Raw genomic sequence first — 26522 nt, 5'->3', positions numbered from 1 at the left:
TCGGAGGATGTGTTGGTACCATTCTTTATTCATGGCTGTGTTCTTAGGCAAAATTATGAGTGAGCCCACTCCCTTGGCTGAGAAGCAACCCCACACATGCATGGTCTCAGGATGCTTTACTGTTGGCATGACACAGGACTGAAGGTAGCGCTCACCTTGTCTTCTCCGGACAAGCTTTATTCCGGATGCCTCAAACAATCAGAAAGGGGATTCATCAGAGAAAATTACTTTACCCCCGTCCTCAGCAGTCTGTACCTTTTGCAGATAGGTGGGCCTTTCCAAATCATGTCCAATCAATTGAATTTACTACAGGTGGACTCCAATCACGTTGTAGAAACATCTCCAGGATGATCAATGGAAACAGGATGGGGGTCTGAATACTTATGTAAATAAATTATTTTGTGTTTAGTATTGTTAATAAATTTGCAATTTCAAAAAACCTGTTTTCACTTTGTCATTATGGGGTATTGTGTGTAAGTTGCTGAGGATTTTTTAGTATTTTTAAAATCCATTTTAGAATAAGGGCAATTTGAAGAAAAGGGCAAAGGTAATTGAGGTGAGGAATTATGCAAACTAATGCGTTTGTTTGAAATGAGGATCTTCTTCACATGTAACAAAATGTGGAAACGGTTAAGGGGTCTGAATGCTTTCCGAAGGCACTGGTGGTACGTTATCTTTTCTACATACTTTATATCTGGTTTTAGGTGTTAAAGTTTACACGGAAAGTGTTTTTAAATAAAAAAAAATGTAAGTCTATTTTTTCTCCCCAATTTCGTAATATCATATTGGTAGTTAGTTTTGTCCCATCGCTGCAACTCCCGTACGGACTCAGGAGAGTCGACGGTCGAGAGCCATGCGCCCTCCGAAACATGACCCCGCCATGGAGTCGCTAGATCGCAATGGGATTAAGGACTTCCCGGCTGGCCAAACCCTCCCCTAACATGGACGACGTTGGGCCAATTGTGCGCTGTCTCCTGGTCGCGGCCGCCTGCTACACAGCCCGGGACCAAATGCGGATCTGTAGTGACGCCTCTAGCCGCTAGACCGCTGCGCCACTCGAGTGGCCGGAAATATATATTTTTTTAACATTCCAAAAATTTGATTGACATCCCAACCTGAAAAAAATATAATATATATATATATATATCATTTTCATGGCAGAAACATCCCTGGGCTGTGAGTGGATCGTTATAGTCTACCGCAAGCTCTCAAGGAGCAAAATATATTTCTCTCTTCCCTCAATCTCCACCCATCCTCTCTATTATTCACAGCCACATCCATACCAGTGACCTCCCTCTCCAAGACTGTAATGCCTCCCTTGACCCCGGCCGCCTCCTCCATCCCTCCGCTGATGCCCATGGCTATGCGGGTGGCCTGCTCGGCCTGTAACAAGGTGTTACTGAAGGGCCAAACAGCCTACCAGAGGAAGGGCTCCTCAGACCTCTTCTGCTCCACGTCCTGTCTCACCTCCTATAGTCCCCCGTCTGTCGTCAAGACGACTGCCCCCTGCCCAGCCAAGAAACCCTGCCACTACTGCCTCAAGTGAGTCTTGCTGTTGTCATGCCAATGGAGTAGCTATGTAGATAATTATTTAAGGAAGATAAAGGAATGGACCAAACTCCAAAGGTGACGACCAATAAAAATCATTTGATTTACCTTTTGTACTTAAGCCTTACTCTATGATTCACATTTGACTTCCATTGTACTACCTTTTTCCACATGCATTTTAATGTAAGGCACTGTGAGCTACCTGAATGTAAACAAAAATATGTTCGTAGATCAATTATGAACTTATCACTCCCCTCAGGGAGATTGCAAACCCCAAGGACGTGATCACAGCTCCTGTGGACACCATGGGCACGGTGAAGGACTTCTGTAGCCAGACCTGCCTCTCCTCCTTCAACTTCAAGAGGAACTCTGCCGTCTCCACCCTCTCCTCCTCCCTCTCCACCATGACTGGGGCCGTCAAGTGCAGCATGTGCAAAAAGGCCTGCATTGTAAGGGACTTATGGTCTCTGTGCGTGTCAGTGTGGTAGTTGCTAGGAGTAACAAAATTGGCCATATAAAACTGGGAATGTCAGAGTTGACAGGGAAGTGAGAATTTTTGGATTGACAGACTTTTTTTTTATAGTGGGTTTTAGTGTGTTAAAGTATAAAACTGGACTCCTTTTGCCTTGAATATTTATTTCTGCCCCTCTTGCCTCAACATGAGCTCCTTGTTCTCTCCCCCACAGAGTAAACACGAGGTGATCTTCCAGGGCAGCATGCACAGGCTGTGCAGCGAGGTGTGCTTCACGCGCTTCCGCTCCACCAACAAGCTGTCCATGAACAGCTGTCAGAGCTGCAACAACTACTGCTATGGAAAGGTCACCGTGCTGGTCATGCAGGGGGTCAATAAGACCTTCTGCAGCGCCGGCTGTGTCACCACCTTCAAACAGGTAAGAATCTGATCCCTGAGATGCAGGTCACGCAGTCAGAAGAAGCCGTTGGCCTGTGGACTGTAACTTGGGCTGTTTTCTAAAAACGTTACGATTTGTCAAATCCTTGCTTCCGACCACCCTTGTTTTGTCAATTCCTCTCAAAGCTCTTCGGAGGTGGAGGTCCTAGGGAGGGACCTTGGATCTTCTCCAGTACATAAAAACCATCTACCTGTAAGTTAAAGCAAGCAAAAGCACTCACTCTCTCTTCCTCTGTGGTCGGTCTGGTGTTTCAGAAAGCTAAGAAGTCTGTGGCATGTACTATGTGCCGCAAGTTCCGCGCACCAGTGGAGATGGTCGACAGCGCCGACTCTGATGGCAAGCTGGAGATGTTCTGCTCTACTGGCTGTGTTACAGCCCACAAAGTACAGACCGTCAGCTCCTCAGGTATAGCTAGGCTAACCACCTCGGCAACATGTACACCTTGCTCTCGCTCGCTCACTCGTATGCATATACATTCATAACACTCCCTCTCCTCCTTTCGTGTCGACCTAGGTGCTCAGGTAGAGTGCAACACCTGTGGTCAGAAGACGGTGCCCTCCTTCCACCTGGCCATGTCGGACGGCTCCATCCGGAACTTCTGCACCATGAACTGTGTCGTCACCTTTCAGGTAACACCACCTCTGGGTTGATGAATTAGCTCAGTTGAAACGTTAATTAGAGTAGAAACATTTCAAGGACGGCAACTTACTGACCTTCAATGATCTTAATTGAGGCTCTAATAGCGCTTGCTTTTGATATTTTACGCTTTTGTTTCTAAAACATAGCCATGTACGCTGTACAAAGTACTGTTTCCTGTCCTGCACTGACACTACAATGTTATAATATTTCTGTGGCCTGTAGGATCAGTTCAATAAGAGCAACTCCCAGAGCCAGATGAACGTGACCCCCGGGACAGGGACCACCGCGGCACCGGGCCAGACCAGGGACAGGGGATCCCAAGGGACCAAACTGCCCTGCTTCCAGTGCCACCACCTATTCTCCTCCAAGCCCGAGCTCATTCAGTTCAAGGTACCTATACTGTATTTAATATCTCTCTCTCTATCTCCCTCATTTCTCTTTCTCTCGTCTCTTTGCTTTTCCATCTTCCATTTTGTTGAACTCTCTCGCCCTCTCACAAACACACTCCCTCGCCCTCTCACAAACACACGCCCTCCTCTATGTCGACAGCCTCTGTTAATGCTGCTGTAGAGTTGATTGAATGTATGTCTGCAACCCTACAGGATAAGATGGTATTCCTCTGTTCGGTAAATTGCTCCGAGGAGTACAGAAAGTTCAACTATGAGATGGCGCGCTGCGAGTACTGCAAGATTGAGAAGCCAGCCAAGGAGGTCAAGAGAATCAACAATAGGGACTACACCTTCTGCAGTGAAGGTGAGGATGGAGACTGGACATGTTTTAATAGGCCTGCTACTTCCAGGAGTTCGCGCCTTGGTGTTTAAAGACACATTTCCCTGTCTCTCGCCCTCTTCTCTCCGCCATATCCAGGCTGTAAGCTGCTCTACAAGCACGATCTGACCAAGCGCTGGGGGAAACACTGCAGAACCTGTGCCTACTGCGCCTCTACCGCGCAGGAGGCCGTCACGGGCCAGTACGGAGGCAAGGTGGAGGAGTTCTGCTCGGATGAGTGCAAGTCCCACTACACCCTGCTCTTTTGTCAGGTATAGGAAGGAACCACGCTAAAGAACTGAACAAAACACCTAGGGTTCAATGAGGCTCAATGCTGAGGAGCAGTCTTCTGTTGGTGTCTAATCCCCTTGTTCTTTCAGTTTGAATGGATCTGAAATGACTCCAATACAAAACTTTTGTAGACTTGTCTGAAAACTTGGAGACTTGTTCTCTCTATTTGTGCAGGTGGAAGGAAGAAGTTGGGGATAAGAAACCACATGAGTGAATGAATTGAACTTTCCAAATTGTATATCCAATGTGGCAGTTGGAATCGCTGTTGGCAGGGCAATTAGTGTAAGTGCTTCAGGCATCCATGTCAGCAGCAGTCTCGTCGCAGAACTTAAGACTGCCGCCGAAACAAAGACGGTTCTTTTGTTCTGTCGAGTTATTCAAGGATGGAAAGAGAGGAAAGCTCCACACCACTCTCTCACTTAAATATCTTACCTAGTTATTTTCAGATCTCATTTTGCTCTTTGGCATCTGTGTGTGTGATTTCTGTACCCATTTGCTCCTCTCGCTTGTAGGCTTTACAGACGCTCCCCACCCCTTGGATGCAACCCTTCTAATTTAGTTTACAGTACGCACACAACTTATGTGGAATTCCTGGTCTCTGGCCGTGTTTGGACCAATGCAGAGTTCATCTCAGCCCATGCTACCCTTAAGTCCTTTGACTTTTTGTCCCTGATGGAGACATGGAACACTTGCTACTCCAGCTTTCCCCTCACAAGCCCGAGAGCATCTGTTCGTTGCGGTGGTGGCACAGGGCTGCTAATGTCTCCATGGGGGAGATTTTCTCTCTTCTCCCTCACCTTTCCTCCCGGCCGGCACGGGCCTCCATGGCTGAGTGACTCATTGCGATCTTACAAATCAAATCAAGTCAAATGTATTTATATAGCCCTTCGTACATCAGCTGATATCTCAAAGTGCTGTACAGAAACCCAGCCTAAAACCCCAAACAGCAAGCAATGCAGGTGTAGAAGCACGGTGGCTAGGAAAAACTCCCTAGAAAGGCCAAAATCTAGAGAGGAACCAGGCTATGTGGGGTGGCCAGTCCTCTTCTGGCTGTGCCGGGTGGAGATTATAACAGAACATGGCCAAGATGTTCAAATGTTCATAAATGACCAGCGTGGTAGAATAATAACAAGGCAGAACAGTTGAAACTGGAGCAGCAGCACAGTCAAGTGGACCGGGGACAGCAAGGAGTCATCATGTCAGGTAGTCCGGGGGCACGGTCCTAGGGCTCAGGTCCTCCGAGAGAGAGAAAGAAAGAGAGAGAATTAGAGAGAGCATATGTGGGGTGGCCCGTCCTCTTCTGGCTGTGCCGGGTGGAGATTATAACAGAACATGGCCAAGATGTTCAAATAAATGACCAGCATGGTCGAATAATAGTAAGGCAGAACAGTTGAAACTGGAGCAGCAGCATGGCCAGGTGGACTGGGGACAGCAAGGAGTCATCATGTTAGGTAGTCCTGGGGCATGGTCCTAGGGCTCAGGTCCTCCGAGAGAGAGAAAGAAAGAAGGAGAGAATTAGAGAACGCACACTTAGATTCACACAGGACACCGAATTAGGACAGGAGAAGTACTCCAGATATAACAAACTGACCCTAGCCCCCCGACACAAACTACTGCAGTATAAATACTGGAGGCTGAGACAGGAGACACTGTGGCCCCACCCGAGGACACCCCCGGACAGGGCCAAACAGGAAGGATATAACCCCACCCACTTTGCCAAAGCACAGCCCCCACACCACTAGAGGGATATCTTCAACCACCAACTTACCATCCTGAGACAAGGCTTAGTATAGCCCACAAAGATCTCCGCCACGGCACAGCCCAAGTGGGGGGTTGGGGGGCGCGGTGCGGCGCCAACCCAGACAGGATGACCACAACAGTGAATCAACCCACTCAGGTGACGCACCCCCTGCAGGGACGGCATGAGAGAGCCCCAGTAAGCCAGTGACTCAGCCCCTGTAATAGGGTTAGAGGCAGAGAATCCCAGTGGAAAGAACAGGGATGCGGGCAGCTGAGCGAAAAATGGAGGCTACACTTGTGGACGGCCTATCATCCTTTCACTCCCTCCTCTTTACCTTCTCTTCCTCTGTATCCACTGCTAAAGCCACTTTCTGTCACTTTAAATGTCACGTTTCTGTCCCTTACCTGTAGGAAACTTATTTTCCTCCTTAATCCTCCACCCCCTCCCTCGTCCCTCTCTGCTGACGAAACGAAAGCTGAAGACATCTGCTCTTCATTCACTCAGCCTATACGCCCTGCAACTATTGAGGTCCGGCCGCCCTGCCTGCCTGCTCGACCACATACCCTTCTCCAGACCATCTCTGGAGACTTCCCATTGCTCTCTTCCCTTATGAACTCATTCCTGATCATTGGCTGCGTCCCATCAGAATGGCCCGATTCACTCCCCTCCTCAAAAAGCAAAAGCTTGTTGACTCTGACGTCAAGAACTGCAGACCGGTATCCCTCATTTTCTTTCCAAAACAGTTGAGCGTGCTCTCTCTGACCAACTATCTCATTATCTCTCTCAGAATGACTTTCTTGAGCCTAACCAGTCAGGCTTCAAGACTGGTCACTCAACCGAGACTGCTTTTCCCTGTGTCACGGAGGCTCTCTGCACTGCCAAAGCTGACTCTCTCTCCTCTGTTCTCATCCTCCTAGATCTATCCAATGCCTTCAACACCATGAACCATCAGATCCTCCTCTCCACCCTCTCAGGGTTTGGTCATCTCAGGCTCCATCAGATCCTCCTCTCCACCCTCTCAGGGTTTGGTCATCTCAGGCTCCATCAGATCCTCCTCTCCACCCTCTCAGGGTTTGGTCATCTCAGGCTCCATCAGATCCTCCTCTCCACCCTTTCAGTGCTGGGTGTCTCAGGCTCTATCAGATCTTCTCCACCCTCTCAGGGCTTGGTGTCTCAGGCTCTATCAGATCTTCTCCACCCTCTCACGGCTGGGCGTCTCAGGCTCTATCAGATCTTCTCCACCCTCTCAGGGCTGGGCGTCTCAGGCTCTATCAGATCTTCTCCACCCTCTCAGGGCTGGGCGTCTCAGGCTCTATCAGATCTTCTCCACCCTCTCAGGGCTGGGCGCCTCAGGGTCTATCAGATCTTCTCTACCCTCTCAGGGCTGGGCCTCTCAGGCTCTATCAGATCTTCTCTACCATCTCAGGGCTGGGTGTCTCAGGCTCTATCAGATCTTCTCTACCCTCTCAGGGCTGGGTGTCTCAGGCTCCATCAGATCTTCTCTACCCTCTCAGGGCTGGGCCTCTCAGGCTCTATCAGATCTTCTCTACCCTCTCAGGGCTGGGCTTCTCAGGCTCCATCAGATCTTCTCCACCCTCTCAGGGCTGGGTGTCTCAGGCTCCATCAGATCTTCTCCACCCTCTCAGGGCTGGGCGCCTCAGGCTCCATCAGATCTTCTCTACCCTCTCAGGGCTGGGCCTCTCAGGCTCTATCAGATCTTCTCTACCCTCTCAGGGCTGGGTGTCTCAGGCTCCATCAGATCTTCTCCACCCTCTCAGGGCTGGGTGTCTCAGGCTCCATCAGATCTTCTCCACCCTCTCAGGGCTGGGTGTCTCAGGCTCCATCAGATCTTCTCTACCCTCTCAGGGCTGGGTGTCTCAGGCTCCATCAGATCTTCTCCACCCTCTCAGGGCTGGGTGTCTCAGGCTCCATCAGATCTTCTCTACCCTCTCAGGGCTGGGTGTCTCAGGCTCCATCAGATCTTCTCTACCCTCTCAGGGCTGGGTGTCTCAGGCTCTATCAGATCTTCTCTACCCTCTCAGGGCTGGGTGTCTCAGGCTCCATCAGATCTTCTCTACCCTCTCAGGGCTGGGTGTCTCAGGCTCCATCAGATCTTCTCTACCCTCTCAGGGCTGGGCCTCTCAGGCTCTATCAGATCTTCTCTACCCTCTCAGGGCTGGGTGTCTCAGGCTCCATCAGATCTTCTCTACCCTCTCAGGGCTGGGCCTCTCAGGCTCCATCAGATCTTCTCCACCCTCTCAGGGCTGGGTGTCTCAGGCTCTGCACACTCTTGGATTGCATCCTACCTGGCAGACCGCTCCTGCCAGGTGACATGGAGAGGATCTGTCTGCACCACGTACTCTCACTACTGGTGTGCATTATTACGATTCACATATAGATAGCAGATAATTATGAAGTAAAACAGTTGCTTTGTGTTTCTTGTTTAGTTTCTACCGCCATTGTTGTCCTGGCTGAGAGATGGTTCAGTGAATGGGTAAGTCAATAGGGCTAGAATTGCTACCCACGAAAAAGGTACATCTACCTTGCATAAAATTCGTTTTAGGTCATTTTTGCCTGTTTGACTAGCTGGTTAGCTTGGTTATTACGATTCATATATCTAGCTGATAATTAAGTAAAACGTTTGTTTTGTGTATATCTTGGAAAACGGTTCAGTGAATGGGGAGGTGAAGAGTGAGGTAATACAGTAGGGGGAGTGAGAGTGCTTCTCAAATGTATTGTTTTATGCGTTCTCCACACTCTCGTCCTCACAAGAAGGTACTCGAGAGAATTCACTCGGAGCACGAGTGTGGATCACAGCAGTATGCCTATTGAGGAAAAACACCTGGTGTCTTTACCTGCAAACATCAAAGCAGTGACTCGTTCATGCTCTACAACATCCATAGAGTACGACCCTACCTCACACAGGGAGTAGCGCAGGTCCTAGGCCATCTCCTGTCTGGACTACTGCAACTCTCTGTTGGCTGGGCTCCCCGCTTGTGCCATCAAACCCCTAAAACCTCTTCAGATTATTTTTAAATAATCCCAAATCACCTTCCTAATTTTGTCCTCTGGACTCTTCAAGTTATCCCCCTAAATGACCAGCTCTGACTTTGCTGATACTTTGAGGTAACATTTACGTACTGGTATGTGCATGTCCCACCTGGCTAACTCTTAAGAAATTCTTACTCTTGCGCTACTCTCTAACTGCCTTTTCTACATCTTGAATTTTGCCTCAGGTGGCCAAGTGTGACGCGTGCGAGCGCCAGGGGAAGCTGATTGAGACCCTGCCGATGCTGGGCGAGGTGAAGCACTTCTGCAACCTCCAGTGTCTGCTCGACTTCTGCAGCCTGCAGACCCAGAACCAGGGCATGCCCCAGGGCCAAAAGGGTAGGACTTAGGATATAGCACAATTGTACTGTTTCATCATAGGATACTACATGTCCTTGTGTTGCCTGTTACAGCTCGTGATTTGAAAAGAGAGGTACACACAAAGTCTCGGAGTCCCCCAGTGTAGATGAAAGGGAGGAGATGGGTTGAAGGAGGATGTTTTAAGCATTGCAACAATTGGGACCTTGTGTATGTGTGCCATTCAGAGGGTGAATGTGCAAGACAAAAGATTGGGGTATGGTAGGTGTCAAGAGCTGCAACGCTGCCAGGGTTTTCACACTCAACAGTTTCCCGTGTGTATCAAGAATGGTCCACCACCCAATAGTTCTAATTGTCATTTTTTTTGTCATTGATCTACACAATAATACTCTAATGTCAAAGTGGATAATAAAATGAGAGATTATTTTACAAATTAATAAAAATGTAATAACTAAAATTGTCATTGTATAAGTATTCACCCCCTTTGTTATTGCAAGTGTAAAATTAGAAGTAAAGTAAGATTTGACCAGAAGTAAAAATCTGGCTTAACAACTCACATAAGCTATATGGATTCACTCAGTGTGAAATAATAGGGGTTGACATGATTTTTGAACGTGACTACCACTTCCTCTGTCCCCCATACATACGTACGGTCCCTCAGTGAACTATTGAATTTCAAGCACAACTACAAAGACTAGGGAGCTTTTCGAAAAGCCTCATAAAATAGTGCAGTGATTGGTATATGGGTAACAATAACAAATCAGACATTGAATATATCTTTAAGCATGGTCAAGTTAATAATGCTGTTTGATGATGTATTAAACCACCTAGACACATCAAAGATGCAGCTGTCCTTCTGAGCTGCTGGACAGGAAATAAAACTCCTTAGAGATGAGGCCATTGGGGATTTTTTTTTAAACAGCTACAGAGTTCATTGGCTGTGATGGGAGTGAACTGAGGATGAATCAACAACATTGTAGTGGCTCCACAATAATGACCTAAATGACAGTGAAAATAATAAAAATATCCCAAAACAGACATACAGTGCATTCGGAAAGTATTCAGACCCCTTGACCTTTTCCAATTTTTTTTGTTTCGTTACAGCCTTATTTTAAAATTGATGAGGGAAAAATAATAATTTAATCAATCAACACAATACCCCATAATGACAAAGCAAAAACAGGTTTTTAGACATGTTAACAATTGTAATGGAAGAAAAATGAAATATCACATTTATGTAAGTATTCAGACTTTACTCAGTATTTTGTTGAAGCACCTTTGGCAGCAATTACAACCTCAAGTCTTCTTGGGTATGACGCTACAAGCTTTGCACACTTGTATTTGGGTAGTGTCTCCCATTCTTCTCTGCAGATCCTCAAGTTCTGTCAGGTTGGATGGGGAGCATCGCTGCACAGCTATTTTCTGGTCTCTCCAGAGATGTTTAAGTCCGGGCTCTGGCTGGGCCATTCAAGGACATTCATGGACTTGTCCCTAAGCCACTCCTGTGTTGTCTTGGCTGTGTGCTTAAGGGCGTTGTCCTGTTGGGAAGGTGAACCTTCGCCCCCGTCTGAGGTCTTGAGCGCTCTGGAGCAGGTTTTCATCAAGGATCTCTCTACTTTTTGCTCCGTTCATCTTTCCCTCGATCCTGACTAGTCTCCCAGTCCCTGCCGCTGAAAAACATCCCCACTGCATGATGCTGCCACAACCATGCTTCACCTTAGGTATGGTGACAGGTTTCCTCCAGACGTGACGCTTGGCATTCAGGCCAAAGAGTTAAATCTTGGTTTCATCAGACCAGAGAATCTTGTTTCTTATGGTCTGAGTCCTTTAGGTGCCTTTTGGCTAACTCCAAGTGGGCTGTCATGTGCCTTTTTACTGAGGAGTGGCTTACATCTGACCACTCTACCATAAAGGCCTCCCATTCTCCCATCTCCACAGAGGAACTTTGGAACTCTCAGTGACCATTGGGTTCCTGGTCACCTCCCTGATCAAGGCCCTTCTCCCTCAATTGTTCAGTTTGGCTGGGCAGCCAGCTTGGTTCCAAAATTCGTCCATTTAAGAATGATGGAGACCACTGTGGTCTTGGGGACCTTTTTTTGGTACCCTGCCCCAGATCTGTCCCTCGACACAATCCTGTCTCGGAGCTCTACTGACAATTTCTTCAACCTCATGGCTTGGTTTTTATTCTGACATGCGCTGTCAACTGTGGGAACTTTATATAGATAGGTGTGTGCCTTTCCAAATCATGTTCAATCAATTTGAATTTACCACAGGTGAACTCCAGTCAAGTTGTAGAAACATCTCAAGGATGATCAATGGAACAGGATACACCTCAGCTCAATTTAGAGTCTAAATGCAAAGCATCGTTGGGGGCAAATCCAACACATCATTGAGTAACTGCCTCCTTATTTTCAAGAATGGTGGTGGCTGCATCATGTTATGGGTATGCTTGACAGGATGAAAAGAAACTGGGTGGAGCTAAGCACAGGCAAAATCCTAGAGGATAATCTGCTTTACACCAGACACTGGGAGATGAATTAACCTTCCAGCAGGACAATAACTTACAACACAAAGCCAAATATATATACTGGAGTTGCTTACCAAGAAGACAGTGAATGTTCCTGAGTGGCCAAGTTAAAGTTTTGACTTAAATCTGCTTGAAAATGTATGGAAAGACTTGACAATTGCCATATAGCCATGATCCCCAAGCTTGATAGAAGCTTGAATAATTTTGAAAAGAATAATGGTCAAATATTCCACAATACAAGTGTGCAAGGCTCTTATGAGACTTACCCAAGAAGAATCACAGCTGTAATCAATGTCAAAGGTGTTTCTACCATGTATTGACTCTGTGAGGTGAATACCTTTTCTATCAAGGTTTATTAGTGTTACTTTTGTTTTTCGTTATTGAAAAAAATATATTTTTCTTCCCATTTTGAAATTAGTATTTTTGTGTAGCTCGTTGACAAAAAAAAACAGTCCATTTTAATCACGTTCCATAAGCATTGTGTAATAACTGCAACATTCTTTTCTCTTCCACTCATCCTTCCAGTGGCCATGTCAATTGCTCAATCCCCCTCCAATACTACCACTGCTACGAGCGTGTCTGATCCCGTCATCGCCAACGTAGTCTCACTAGCCAGCTCCCCCATTGGCCAGCCCAACTACACCACTGCTCTGCAAGGTATACCAGATGTCTGTGTCAGGGGAGAAGCTCCAGGTGGCTTCGGATTTTAAGTACCATGGCAACATACTTGATTCCAACCTCTCTTTTAAAAAGCATGTGAAAAAGGTCATTCAGATCACCAAATTCAACCTAGCTCATTTCCGATTTATACGAAATTGTTTGACTACTGCGGTAGCAAAACTGTACTTCAAATCTATGATACTCCCCCACTTAACATACTGCTTGACTAGTTGGGCCCAAGCTTGCTGTACAACATTAAAACCTATTCAGTCTGTCTACAAACAGGCTCTCAAAGTGCTTGATAGGAAGCCCAATAGCCATCATCACTGTTACATCCTCAGAAAGCACTCAGTATGTTTGTTAAAACAGCAAACCCAAACATATGGCAGCAGATCCACAAGGTCTGCCATGAGAGGTGACTGTATAGTTCCCTTAAGGAAAAGCACCTTTAGTAAATCTGCTTTCTCTGTGAGAGCTTCCCATGTCTGGAATACACTGCCATCAGACACATAACTGCACCACATATCACACTTTCACAAAATGTATGAATACATGGCTAAAGGTCAATCAGATTTGTGATCATAATCCCTAGCTGTGTATTGCTGCTTTCCATGTTGTCTGTTGTCTGTAGCTTGTGAGGTGTGGAAACACTTTGTTGCTTTTATGAATTTTGTCTTTCTGCTTTTTGTCCTGTCTGTATGCTACGTCTTGCTTCTCCTATGTTGCTCTGTGTCTGCTCACTGCTCAATGATTGTCTATATTGTAATTGTTTTTAATAACCTGCCTAGGGACTGCGGTTGAAAATTAGCCCGGCTGGCTAAAACCGTTGATTAATGTGCACTGTCCCTGTAAAAATCTAAATAAACTCAAACATACACACGCAGACTCGGTTAAAGTCGGTTACCAGTTAAATACAATTTACTGTATACACACAAGGTGTTGTACACTATTAAGTCTAACTGGAGAGTGTTCAACCAGTGTGTTCATTCATCAGTAAATGTCATTGAATAGGGTTGGGTTGTTGCTAATAGCAAAGCCTTTTGACACCCATTAAGGTGCAGGTTAATTACAGAGGAAATTAGGTTGATAAATGATCTCATTAGCAGGCCTGCCTGACTGTGGTGTTTTTAAAACTAACTCCTGTTCTGTTGCGTCATTACAGGGACTGTTCCAAGAAGACATGTGAAGTATGTTGGAAATGTGAGTTGTGCATTAGGTGTTCTTTTTGCATCAAGAATTGCAACACTGCTGGGGTCTTCACGCTCCACAGTTTCCTGTGTGTATCAATAATTTTTTAAAATTATAATTTTTATTTGACCTTTTATGTAACTAGGTAAGTTCATTAAGAACAAATTCTTATTTTCAATGACAACCTAGGAATAGTGGGCTAACTGCTTTGTTCAGGGGCAGAACAACGTAATGTTTTACCATGGCAGCTCGGGGATTCGATCTTGCAACTTTTCGGTTACTAGTCCAACGCTCTAACCGCTAGGCTACCTGCCCACCACCCAAAGGACGTCCAGAAAACTTGACACACTCTTGGGAAGCATTGGACTCAACATGGGCCAGTATCCCTGTGGAAGGCTTTCGACACCTTGAGTACATGCCCTGAAGAATTGAGGCTGTTCAGAGGGCGAAAGTGGGGGGGGTGCAACTCAATATTAGGAAGGTGTTCCTAATGTTTGGTATACCCAGTGTATGTTTGTGTTATGCACATGGTGGCAAATTGGAACTTGCACTTAAGTGGAATTTTCACTTAGGCTGCGTTTACACTGGCAAAAGATCAGAATTTGGTTGACTGTGTAAACTCAGCCTAAGTCCTGCGTTTATGTCAATTGGAAACTAAGTGAATTTCAAGTGGTATTAGGTTTGTCCCATGGTTACTAACAGTCTCTTCATTATGTGGCAGGCCAGCACACAGACTCAGGCCCCTCGGGCCCCTCCACCCAAGGTTCAGAAGAACAAGGCACTACTCTGTAAACCTATGGTCCAGAACAAGGGCATCATGTGTAAACCCAACTTCACCACCTCAGGGTGCCAGACAGGTACAACACCACACACACACAGCATATATACCACATGCACTATTTTTTAAATATATTTGCACTCAAGAAAATACAAAACAATATGAAGGTTTAAAAGGTATCAAAAATAACATGTGCAGGAGAGGTAAAAAAAAGAAAAGAAACCAGGCTTTTAAGGCTCCTCCCCCTTTAAAATGAAAACATGGTGAATTAGGGGATAAAAAACATAATTCAAATAAAATGGCCTTACTGAAGAGCTCAGTGACTTTCAACGTGGCACCTTTCCAACAAGTCAGTTCGTAAAAGTTCTGCCCTTCTAGAGCTGCCCCGGTCAACTGTAAGTGCTGTTGTGAAGTTGAAACATCTAAGAGCATCAACGGCTCAGCCGCGAAGTGGTAGGCCACAAGCTCACAGAACGGGAGTGCTGAAGCGCGTAAAAATGGTCTGTCCTCGCTTGCAACACTCACAACCGAGTTCCAAACTGCCTCTGGATGCGACATCAGCACAAGAACTGTTCGTCGGGAGCTTCATGAAATGGGTTTCCATGGCCGAGCAGATGACTATGCAATGCCGAGCGTCGGCCGGAGTGGTGTAAAGCTCGCCGCCAATGGACTCTGGAGCAGTGGAAACGCGTTCTCTGGAGTGATGAATCACACTTCACCATCTGGCAGTCCGGGAACGAATCTGGGTTTGGGAGAAGCCAGGAGAACGCTACCTGCCTGAATGCATATTGCCAACTGTAAGGTATGGTGGAAGAGGAATAATGGTCTGGGGTTGTTTTTCATGGTTTCTGGCTAGGCCCCTTTAGTTCCAGTGAAGGAAAATCTTAACACTACAGCATACAATGACATTCTTGACGATTCTGTGCTTCCGGTCTTTGTGGCAACAATTTGGGGAAGGCTTGTTTCAGCATGACAATGCCACAGTGCACAAAGCGAGGTCCATACAGAAATGGTTTGTCGAGATCGGCGTGGAAGAACTTCACTGGCCTGCACAGAGCCCTGACCTCAACCCCATCGAACACCTTTTGGGATTAATTGGAACGCCGAATGCGAGCCAGGACTAATCGCCCAACAGTACCCGACCCCCACTAATACAAGTCCCCGCAGCAATGTTACATCTCGTGGAAAGCCTTCCCAGAGGAGTGGAGGCTGTTGTTGCAGCTAAGGGGGGACCAACTCTACGTTAATGCCCATGATTTAGGAATGAGATGTTTGACGAGCAGGTGTCCACATAGCTTTTGGTTATGTAGTGTACATATTCAAAAGGCGCACACATCTACATTTTGTGTTTCTATTTACCTTGACATTGTTGGTCCACAGATGATAATTTCCCCAAGGTGATCGTAGTGCCTGTCCCAGTACCGGTGTATGTTCCAGTCCCCATGAACCTGTACACCCAGTACGCCCCCCAGCCTGTTGGACTCCCCATACCGGTATGTTAACACCAAACATTACCTAGACTTCACCTCAGTCTGGTACACAGATTTCTCCTCAAATTCTCTCAAACAAGAGCTTTGTGCTCTGGACTCATTTGAAACCAACTAACATTGAATAGCAGTTGGAGGTTGGCTGATACATGCTCTTGCAGAACAGAAGCGCAACATGAATAAAGAATTGCAGCCCTCATAGCCTCCACATCTAACCCTTTATCTGCCCCATTTCCAGCTGCCCGTGCCCATGTTCCTGCCGGTGACTCTGGACAACGCTGAGCGCATCGTGGAGACCATCCAGGACATCAAGGAGAAGATCCCCTCTGACCCGTTTGAGGCAGACCTCATCCTCATGGCCGAGATGGTAGCCGAGGAGGGGAGGGAGAAGTCCCCGCAGCGACCCCCTGAAAGGCCAGCCCCAGCAGTACAAGATGGTAACCAGGGGCGGGAGTCAGGGATTGGGATGAGACCTGGGTCATGTTCATTATGCACCAAATGGAAGAAAACTGACTGCGACATGGAAAGATTACATGGACTTGCACAACATTTTCTGTCTGTTGCGTGGCCTAATGAACATGAGCCAGTTGGAACTTGTGAGACCTTCTCTATGGCTTCATAGGCCAAGCTACAGTGGTGAATGTGTGTTGTAACTGGGGTTTCTTGGCGCTTCCACCAAGTCTCTTTTTAAAAGCAATTCACAGTTGAACGAGAGTCTAAAAAGCTATTGGTATGAATTCCGCGTTTTTTTTTCAGGTAATGTATTGGTTCATTGAGCTTATTTTCCCCCTTTTCAGATATGAGAAGTTTGCCTCGCCTCTCTACTATAGATTCTTCTTTTTTAACCCTTATTGTAGGTAAGTTGACTGAGGATATATTCACCTTTGCAGCAACCACCTAGGGGTGAGGTGAGGGGATGAATGAGCCAATTGGACAGCTAGGGGTGGTCCAGGCTGGGACTTTAAGGACTGTCTAGAACAACCAAACTCTGAGGGACGTGGGAGATGATAGGGAAGGCTTTATTTTACAGCCCAGTTTAAGATTGGACTTACCTTGTGTGTACAGTGCATTCAGAAAGTATTCAGACCCCTTCACTTTTTCCACATTTTATGTTACAGCCTTATTCTAAAATATATTAAATTGCCCCCCTCCCCTCAATCTACACACAATATCCCATAATGACAAGGCAAAAACGGGTGTTTAGAATTTTTTATATCACTTGTAAGTATTCTGACCCTATACTCGGTACTTTGTTGAAGCACCTTTGGCAGCTATGACAGCCTTGGGTCTTCTTGGGTATGACGCGACAAGCTTGGCACACCTGTATTTGGGGAGTTTTCCCCCATTCTTCTCTGAAGAGCCTCTCAAGCTCTGTCAGGTTGGGTGGGGAGTATCACTGCGCAGCTATTTTCAGGTCTCACTCGATTCTGACTAGTCTCCCAGTCCTTGCCGCTGAAAAACATCCCCACAGCCTGATGCTGCCACCACCATGCTTCATCGTAGGGATGGTATTGGCCAGGTTATGAGCAGTGCCTGTTTTCCTCCAGACATGAAGCTTGGCTTTCAGGCCAAAGAGTTCAATCTTGGTTTCATCAGACAAGAGAATCTAGTTTCTCATGGTCTGAGAGTCCTTTAGGTGGCTTTTGGCAAACTCCAAGCGGACTGTCGTGCCTTTACTGAGGAGTGGCTGTGCCAGATCTGTACCTTTTGGCTCTGACATGCACTGTCAACTGTGGGACCATATATAGCTAGATAGGTGTGTGCCTTTCCAAATCATGTCCAATCAATTGAATTTACCACAGGTGAACTCAAAGTTGTGGAAACATCTCAAGGATGATCAATGGAAACCTGAGCTCAATTTCGAGTCTCATAAGCAAAGGGTCTGAATACTTATATGTAAATAAGTTATTTACATTTTTTTCATACATTGGCACATTTTTGCTTTGTCGTTGTGGGGTATTGTGTGTAGATTCACGAAGGGAAAAATGTATTTAATCACTTAGAATAAGGCTTGTAACGTAACAAAATGTGGAAAAAGTGAAGGGGTTTGAATACTTTCCGAATGCACTATATGCTTTTTGATTAAAAAAAAAACTAATGAATTAAATGAAAAGCTGAAATGTCTTGCGTTAGTATGTATTCAACCCCTTTGTAATGGAAAGCCTAAATAAGTTCAGGAGTAAATATCTGCATAACAAGTCACATAATAAGTTGCAAGGACTCACTCTGTGTGCAATAATAGTGTTTAACATGATTTTTGGATGATTACTTTATCTCTGTACCCCACACATTTATCTTTAAGGTCCCTTAGTCGAACAGTGAATTTCAAACACACATTCAACCACAAAGACCAGGGAGGTTTTCCAATGCCTAGCAAAGAATGGCACCTATTGATAGGCACCTATTGGTACAAAAAAAACATTTGAATATCCCTTTGTGCATGGTGAAGTTATTAATTACACTTTGGATAGGGTATCAATACACCCAGTCACTACAAAGATACAGGCGTCCTTCCTAACTCAGTTGCCGGAGAGGAAGGAAACCACTCAAGGATTTGACCATCAGGCCAGAGTTTAATGTCTGTGATAGGAGAAACCTGAGGATTGATCAACAAGATTGTAGTTCTCAGTACAACCAATTTGACTGAGCTTGAAAAATGTTGAAAGTAACAATGGTCATAGAATTACCCAGAAAGACTCATCTCTGCCAATGGTGTTTCTAACATGCATTGACTCGAGGGGTTGAATACTTACAGTATCTAATCAAGATATAGTGTTTCATTTTTTAATGTTTATTTTTTCTAATGTTAATTCGTCTTCCACTTTGACATTATAGTATTTATATGTCGATTTTCTTTTTTTTTTTTTTTTTTAAACAATTAAATCCATTTTAATCACACTTTGTAACAACGTGGAAAAAGTCAAGGGGTGTGAATACTTTCTGAAGGCACTGTAACATAGTATTAACAAAAACAATTTTAACAAGTAGTTCCTACTAAACTGTCAAGTAAATAACAGGGGTTATCAATGAATATGTTGAGAGCTGTCCCATAACTTGAATGCTTTTGTGTTTTCTCTTCGGGGACCAGACCAGGGAAGCACCTACAGTGGAGACCTGGACACAGAAGAATTGAGTAACTTCCTCACCTCTTGGCACGACGAGCCACCTCCCACCCCCGGCGTCTCCTCGCGCCACAGTCGACCCTATGCCCACGAGACGCTCCGACCCATCATGGACATCCACACCCCCATCACACCCCCACCCCCAATCATGGATATAGAGGCCGACTTCCCTGTCCGTGAGTGATGCTGGAATTTTTCCACCTTCTCAGGGATTCCTGATTTTGATCATTGTTTAAATGGACTCAGTCTGAGACTTTTTGTTTCTGAAGTTTCCCAGTGTGACTTGTATAGCACTTCAAATCAAACTTTATTTGTCACATGCACCGAATACACCAGGTGTAGGTAGACCTTACCGTGAAATGCTTACTTACAAGTCCTTAACCAACAGTGCAGGTCAAGAAGAGTTCAGAAAATATTTACCTAATTAACTAAAGTAACACAATAAAATAACAATAACGAGGCTATGTACATGGGGTACCGGTACCAAGTCAGTGGGCGGGGGTACAAGTTAGTCGAGGTCATTTGTACATGTAGGTAGGGGTGAAGTCACTGCATAATTAGCAGCAGTGTACAAAACAAATGGAGGGGAGGGGGTCAATGTAAATAGTCCTGTGGCCATTTGATTAATTGTTCAGCAGTCTTACGGCTCGGGGTTAGAAGCTGTTAAGGAGCCTTTTGGTCCAAGACTTGGCGCTCCGGTACTGCTTGCCGTGCGGTAGCAGAGAAAACATTCTGTGACTGGGCTTTCCTTTGACACAGTCTATTATATAGGCCCTTGATGGCAGGAAGCTTGGTCCCAGTGATGTACTGGGCCGTACGCACTACCCTCTGTAGCGCCTTACGGTCGGATGCCGAGCAGTTGCCATACCAGGCGGGGATGCAACCGGTCAGAATGCTCTCAATGGTGCAGCACTAGAACTTATTGAGGATCTGGGGACTCATGCCAAATCTTCGGGGGCGTTTGTCGTGCCCTCTTCACGACTGTCTTGGTGTGTTTGGACCATGATAGTTTGTTGGTAATGTGGACACCAAGGAACTTGAAATCTACTTATACCTTGGTTGAAGACTCTCAATGTCTGATTATATGGTCAAAACATATTGACTTTATAGTGAATGGCTTCCAGCTCTATATATCTCCATCTTTCAACTGCCCTGTTATAGTTTAACCATGTAACAACCCTTCTTTGATACTACACACTGCAATTCTTCTGGCCTCATTCTCATTGTAGTCTGTTGTCAAATATCTCTATCGTTTTGCCAGAAACCCTGGAGCTGATGGCCCATTGGAGGGATCAGGAGAGGGATAGAAGTCCCAGTCCTCCACCTTCTCCTCCACGACGAAGAGCCAGAAGGAAAGCTCGGGATGGCTTGCCACAGAAGAAAAAGGTACGAGCCCAAAAAATGTATCTAAATGAGACCCCTTTCAAAGATCGCCTTGTGCAATTATAATTTCCATATTTTGACTCCCAGCAGTGCGCCTTATTTCATTTTCCTCATTCTTTGTAAATCTGGGTAACACTTTACTTGACACTGGGCTTCAAGTTAAGTGTTACCTAATTCAGTGTGTGTTTGTGACTACCCCGTTGACCCCACAGAGGCGTAAGTCGAAAGCAGCAGAGACTGCGTCAGTGGTGGCGTCACTGGGTGAGGCGCAGAGTGACGTGGTGCCCGGCGAGCCCCCTAAACTGCAGCACATGTACGGGGTGGACGCCTGGAAGAGATGGGTCCAGTGGAGCAAGACCCAGCCAGACCTGGAGAAGCCTCGATTTGGCTGTGGGTCTGCTCACTGATACACTTGACTGTTATGAAAATCCTGATATCACACATTTGTTGCTTTGCTTCTTCCTCATTTACTGCCTCCTTTATAGAATTCAACCTACCTCTTAATTGCCTGTGGGACTCATTTAACTTAGTAGACTGAATAAGTTAACCTTGACGTCCTGTTTCCCCGTTACAGCGCGACCAATGGAGATAAAAGAGGATGTTTTAAAGTGCACTACAGCAGAGCTGGGCTACGGTCTCTGTCGGTTTATTTGTGAAGTGAAACGACCCAACGGCGAGTCCTACAGCCAGGACAGTCTGTTCTATCTCTGTCTCGGCATCCAGCAGGTAGAACACACACATTTAACACAGACATACACACACAAAACTCACTTCTGATGACATCATTCGGTTAAATGTCATGTATAATGGACCCTCTTTCTGCAGTACTTATTTCAGAATGGGCGCATGGAGAACATATTCACTGATCTCTTCTATGGCAAGTTCACCCTGGAGATCACCAAGCTGCTGAAAGGCTTCAAACCTACCATAACGGCCAGTGGTAAGACTGCACATACACACACTCGTACGCCCAGTGGGGAAAATAAAGTTTATAACAAAAAAATGTTATTAAGGCCTTTGCTTTGACCTCTTATTCCATATCTCGCTCCTCCATCTTAACTCCCACTCTCTTCCTTTCCCTTCAGGTATAGTAGGTAGGTTGATGGTGTTGGGGTTGTTATTAGCATGTTTGAATCTCTCCCCTCCCTCCCAGGCTACCTGCACTCGCGGGTGGAGGAGGAGTACCTGTGGGACTGTAAACAGCTGGGGGCCTACTCTCCCATCGTGCTGCTCAACACGCTGCTCTTCTTCTGCACCAAGTTCTTCCAGTTCAAGACGGTGGCCCAGCACCGCCAGCTCTCCTTTGCCCACGTTATGCGCTGCACCAAGTCCATCCACGACAACACCAAGTCCAACTTCCTGCGCTTCTACCCGCCCATCCCCAAGAAAGACCTAGCTACTGAGACAGCAGGTGCTTTGTCTTTTTGTTGTTTCCTTCACGCACCTCTCTACCCTTTGCTCTAGTCCTGTTCATGTGTCTTTTGTGCTTTCTGATACTGTGTTTTGCATATGTTTCTGCTCCGATAAAACATAGCAGGTTTTTAATTATTTTTCCATGAGACTGGAAAATAATGGACTAGCTTCTTCGGCGAGGCCTCAAGCTGCTTGGGAGTCCTCCAGGAGAGTAGGAAGCAAAGACGCCGGACGTGACGTGGTGAGATTAAGAAGCTGGGCGACCAGTCCTCCATTACAGAGTATACTACTCATCAATGTTCAATCATTAATGAACAAACTTGGCCAACTCAGAGCGAGGATCTCCTTCCAGAGGGACATCAGATTCTGCAACATACTTTTGAGACTTTGCTTTCCTCCGACAACCAGCGGGTTTTATAGTTTTGTTTTGAGCGGATAGGAAGCAGCCTCTCTGGAAAGCGCAAAGGTGGTGGGCAATGCTTTATGACCAACACCCTATGGTGCGACGGAGGAAATGTACAGGAACTTGCAAGCCTCTGATGTCTACCATCCTCCCTGTGCCCAAGAACGGAACTGAATGACTACTGACCAGTAGCACTCACTTCCGTCATCATGAAATGCTTTGAGTCTAGTCAAAGCGGCAGTGTAGCCTAGTGAGTGGTTAGAGCATTGGACTATTAACCGAAAGGTTGCAAGTTCAAATCCCCGAGCTGACAAGGTACAAAATCTGTTGTTCTGCCCTTGAACAGGCAGTTAACCCACTGTTAACCCACAGGCCGTCATTGAAAATAAGAATTTGTTCTTAACTGACTTGCCTAGTAAAATAAAGGTAAAATAAAAAAATAAAAAAGACCATATCACCTCCTCCACACTGATTCTCAACACAGGGGGCTCACAAGGGTGTGTGCTCAGTCCCCTCCTGTATTCGCGGTATACCCACGACTGTGTGGCCTGGCACAGTTTCAAATCGATCATCAAGTTCGCTGACGACAACAGTAGTAGGCCTGATTACCAACGACGACGAGACAGCCTACAGGGAGGAGGTAGGCACCGACGGCGTGGTGCCAGGTAAACGATCTCTCCCTCAATGTCAGCTAAAAACAAAGGAGTTGTTGTGGACTTCACTAGGAACCAGACTGGACACGTCCCCATCCTCAACGGTGTCACCATGAGACGGTTTGCCAAAAGGCACCTAAATGGCTCTTAAGACCATGAGAAACAAGATTCTCTGGTGAAACCAAGATTCAACTCTACTGAATGCCAAGCGTCACATCTGGAGGAAACCTGGCACCATCCCTACGGTGAAGCATGGTGGTGGCAGCGTCATGCGGTGGGGATGTTTTTCAGCGGCAGGGACTTGGAGACTAGTCAGGATCGAGTTCCTTGATGAAAACCTGCTCAGGACCTCAGACTGGGGCGAATATTCACCTTCCAATAGGACAACAACCCCAAACACACAGCCAAGACAACGCAGGAGTGACTTTGGGACAATTCTGAAGCCAGAGCCCGGTCTTGAACCCGATCGAACATCTCTGGAGACGCCTGAAAATAGCTGTGCAGCGACGCTCTCCATCCAACCTGACAGAGCTTGGGAGGATCTGCAGAAAATGGGAGAAACTCCTCAAATACAGTTGTGCCAATCTTGAAGCGTCATACCCAAGAAGACTCAAGGCTGTAATTGCTGCCAAGAGTTCTTCAACAAAGTACTGAGGAGTCTGCATAACTGTAAATGTGATCTTTCCTTTTTTATGGGGTATTGTGTGTAGATCGATGAGGGGGGAAACTATTTAATCCATTTTAGAATGAGGCTGTAACGTAACAAAATGTGGAAGATGTCAAGGGGTCTCAATACTTTCTGTATTCAGACCCCTTGAATACTGTAATCTCTGCCAAAGGTGCTTCAACAAAGTACTGAGTAGAAGGTCTGAATACTTATGTAAATGTGATATTCAAAGTTGTTTTTTAAATATATTTGCAAAATTGATAACTGTTTTTGCTTTGTCATTATGGGTTATTGTGTATAGATTGATGAGGGGTGGAAACTATATAATCAATTTTAGAATAAGGCTGTAACGTAACTGTGGATTGTCAAGGGGTCTGAATACTTTCCAAATGCAGTTTATTGTTTTTCTTTTTTTCACTTGGTCCCCATGCCCCCTCAATGGTCATGGTGCTCCCCCTATGGTAATTCCCTCCCCACCTCCTAAAGTCTTTACTCTGCCTCCACCCCAATGGGCATTTGTCTTCATTGCTGCTACAGTTTATGTATATAGTGCTATTTCTATATATATTTTTTTTTGTGAAAAATGAAAATATATATATATATTTTCATTTTTTCACTTGGTCCTATATGTTGGAGCTCTCAGCCTAAGATATTCATTGTGCCCTGCAATCACAGATCAAATTTGATTCGTATGTAATCATGGACCTGTGTGTGTGTGTGTGTGTGTGTAGCGGATGTAGATGGTGTGGCAGCGAAGAGGAAGAGGGATGACGAGGAGAAAGAGGAGGTGCTGGAGATGATGGAGAACAGTGAGAATCCCCTCCGCTGTCCTGTCCGATTGTACGAGTTCTACCTTTCCAAGTGGTGAGTGACACACACCATCTCCCCATGTTGCAGGCCAATCTAACATTTAGTAGTGTAACCAGAAATACTTCTTCTTGACATTGCTTTTCAAAACTCAGCTTTTCTGAGCTCTTTCCTCATATCACTGAAAACAAGCCCTCTAACACAGAGCTCTCCTCACCCTCTTCTCTCCTCCAGCTCGGACTCGGTAAAGCAGCGCACCAACGTGTTCTTCCTGCTCCCGGAGCGCTCGTGCGTCCCCAACAGCCCCATGTGGTTCTCCTCCCAGGGCCTGGACGACCACACCTTGGACACCATGCTGACACGCATCCTCACCGTCAGGGAGATTCATCTGGGAGACCCCCAGAGGAACAAGCCCCAGTCCAAGGACCCTGAGTGGGTCCCCGACCAACATGACGACAACTCGGATTGACCATGAGGACTGGTACACACACACACACACACGTACAGTTATAAGCTTTTGTTTACACACAAACACTACGTGTTGATCCGAAAGGACTCCTAGAATCCACCTTCAGCTGTGTGTGAAGAGGAGTGGGTTCACACAGTTCTAGACTGAGATGGTGTCATGTACACACATTGTGTAGGAGATGTGTGTACATGCAAATTATAAACAGATGCTCAACTGCTCAATGGAGACACTGTTCATGCTGTCTGGTCACTACAAGGCAAATGGACGGGGAAAAGTAGGAGGAATCACTTTAAGAACTGCCATACTGCCTTTGTCAGCATTATTGTGTTCTTAGAGAAAAACAAGTCCGGGTTAACAAGCTATTTTCAAGTTCTTTAACGTCACCATAGGAGAGAGACGATGCTCTCCAGCCCTCTTCAACATGGACTCCGATTGGGGAAATGGTCAAAAGCTTTTAAGAATTTGGGATCCCATATCTGACCAGGTCCTGTACTGCTGAATTCAATATTCCCTTTCTTTCTTTATTGGGTCACTGCAGAAATGACAATGGATTGAAATGAATGCCAGTGATTGCAATGTCATTCAGCCATGTCAGCGAAGTTGTTTGAGATTTTGTGTGTCAAAGGGATTAGCCTCGTTGCTTTGGGAATGAGATAATATTGTACGAACAACGAGTGATATAACTTGCTATCAGTGGTGTTGTCCATTGCCTACTAAAATTGATGGCTGGCAGACATTCCTTGAGTTGACTGTTATATTGAGTCATTTCAACTTGTTAAAATGCTTGATGTCAGTGCCCCTACACGCATGTATAATGTTGAAGGAAAAAAATGTCATTCTGTGTTTCCGTATGTAGAACACGTTTGTTCATTTGGAAAGACAAGCATTTACCTTGCAAGTGCTCCTCATACTAGTTCAAAATTGCATTGATTTTGTTCTGAGAAACTTTTTTTTTAATCAAATATTTTTAAATAAATACTGAAAAACAAATGTTTAACTTTGGAAGCTTTATTAATGCAGAGAATTAGATGATTGTTTTGTTTACATTTTTAAGAATCAATCTAAGAAGCATGCTCAAAGTGAAGATCTCTGATTACATTTTGTCAGTCAGTTTTAGAAAGCAATTAGAATGACAACATAGCGAAGCAGTATTACAGATGAACTTCAGTCATCAGCTCACAAACCCCTTAACTACTCATTCATCAATGCTAGCAAATGTGATACTTGAAATGTACTATTTGAAATGGATTTAAACTAATATTCAGACTTTTTATTTGGACCTAGAGGTGTTGTCCACCCAAAGTTCTATACTATTAGTTAAACACAGTAGAATACCCTTAAATTAATATTGTAGAAAATCTATAATTTTGCTTACAACTTGGGAATTTAATAGGAATGGAATTGCTCTATATGCAATGAATGACATTGTCAGTTAAGAGTCAAAGCTACCTGCTCCTCTGGGCTGTCTAATGATCAGGTGTGTTCCCCCATGGAGCCGACAGTCATCCCGACTCTCAGTCCAGGTCAGTGTATTACTAGATAAGCAATACTTTCCCACATAATACAGAGCCTTCAGAATGTATTCACACCCCTTTATCCACATTTTGTGTTACAGCCTGAATTTCAAATGGATTAAATGTAGATTGTGCCACACGCAATACCCCACAATGTCAAAGTGGGATTTTGTTTGTAGAACAATGC

General features: G+C 45.5%; 1 protein-coding gene across 6 annotated transcripts in view; it reads left to right on the top strand.

The window, feature by feature from the left end:
- LOC118398246 (zinc finger MYM-type protein 4-like) overlaps positions 1–26522 on the top strand; it is a 46812-nt gene that overhangs the window by 10942 nt on the left and 9348 nt on the right. For 3 of the 6 annotated variants that reach the window (XR_008071008.1, XR_008071009.1, XM_052470526.1), the window contains exons 7-29: positions 1272–1542; positions 1808–1997; positions 2235–2438; positions 2714–2864; positions 2973–3088; positions 3321–3488; positions 3701–3851; positions 3966–4138; positions 9135–9285; positions 12317–12448; positions 13614–13651; positions 14361–14496; positions 15798–15910; positions 16143–16341; positions 16702–16761; positions 18993–19202; positions 20288–20412; positions 20622–20799; positions 20984–21135; positions 21235–21349; positions 21563–21820; positions 24277–24409; positions 24587–24833. Coding sequence is in view for 4 of the 6 variants with exons in the window: in XM_052470526.1 (XP_052326486.1) it covers positions 1272–1542; positions 1808–1997; positions 2235–2438; positions 2714–2864; positions 2973–3088; positions 3321–3488; positions 3701–3851; positions 3966–4138; positions 9135–9285; positions 12317–12448; positions 13614–13651; positions 14361–14496; positions 15798–15910; positions 16143–16341; positions 16702–16761; positions 18993–19202; positions 20288–20412; positions 20622–20799; positions 20984–21135; positions 21235–21349; positions 21563–21820; positions 24277–24409; positions 24587–24821 (3659 nt within the window). In the remaining 2 variants the exon portion in view is untranslated. Of the gene's footprint in view, positions 1–1271; positions 1543–1807; positions 1998–2234; positions 2439–2713; positions 2865–2972; positions 3089–3320; positions 3489–3700; positions 3852–3965; positions 4139–9134; positions 9286–12316; positions 12449–13613; positions 13652–14360; positions 14497–15797; positions 15911–16142; positions 16342–16701; positions 16762–18992; positions 19203–20287; positions 20413–20621; positions 20800–20983; positions 21136–21234; positions 21350–21562; positions 21821–24276; positions 24410–24586; positions 25812–26522 lie in introns of those variants that run through there. The other 3 variants (XM_035793403.2, XM_035793405.2, XM_035793404.2) reach the window with 2 other exon arrangements.

Source organism: Oncorhynchus keta, chromosome 19 (genome assembly GCF_023373465.1).
Source record: "Oncorhynchus keta strain PuntledgeMale-10-30-2019 chromosome 19, Oket_V2, whole genome shotgun sequence".
Taxonomy (NCBI): domain Eukaryota; kingdom Metazoa; phylum Chordata; class Actinopteri; order Salmoniformes; family Salmonidae; genus Oncorhynchus; species Oncorhynchus keta.
The sequence above is the reverse complement of the archived record's forward strand: the minus strand, read 5'-3'. Positions and strand labels throughout refer to the sequence as shown.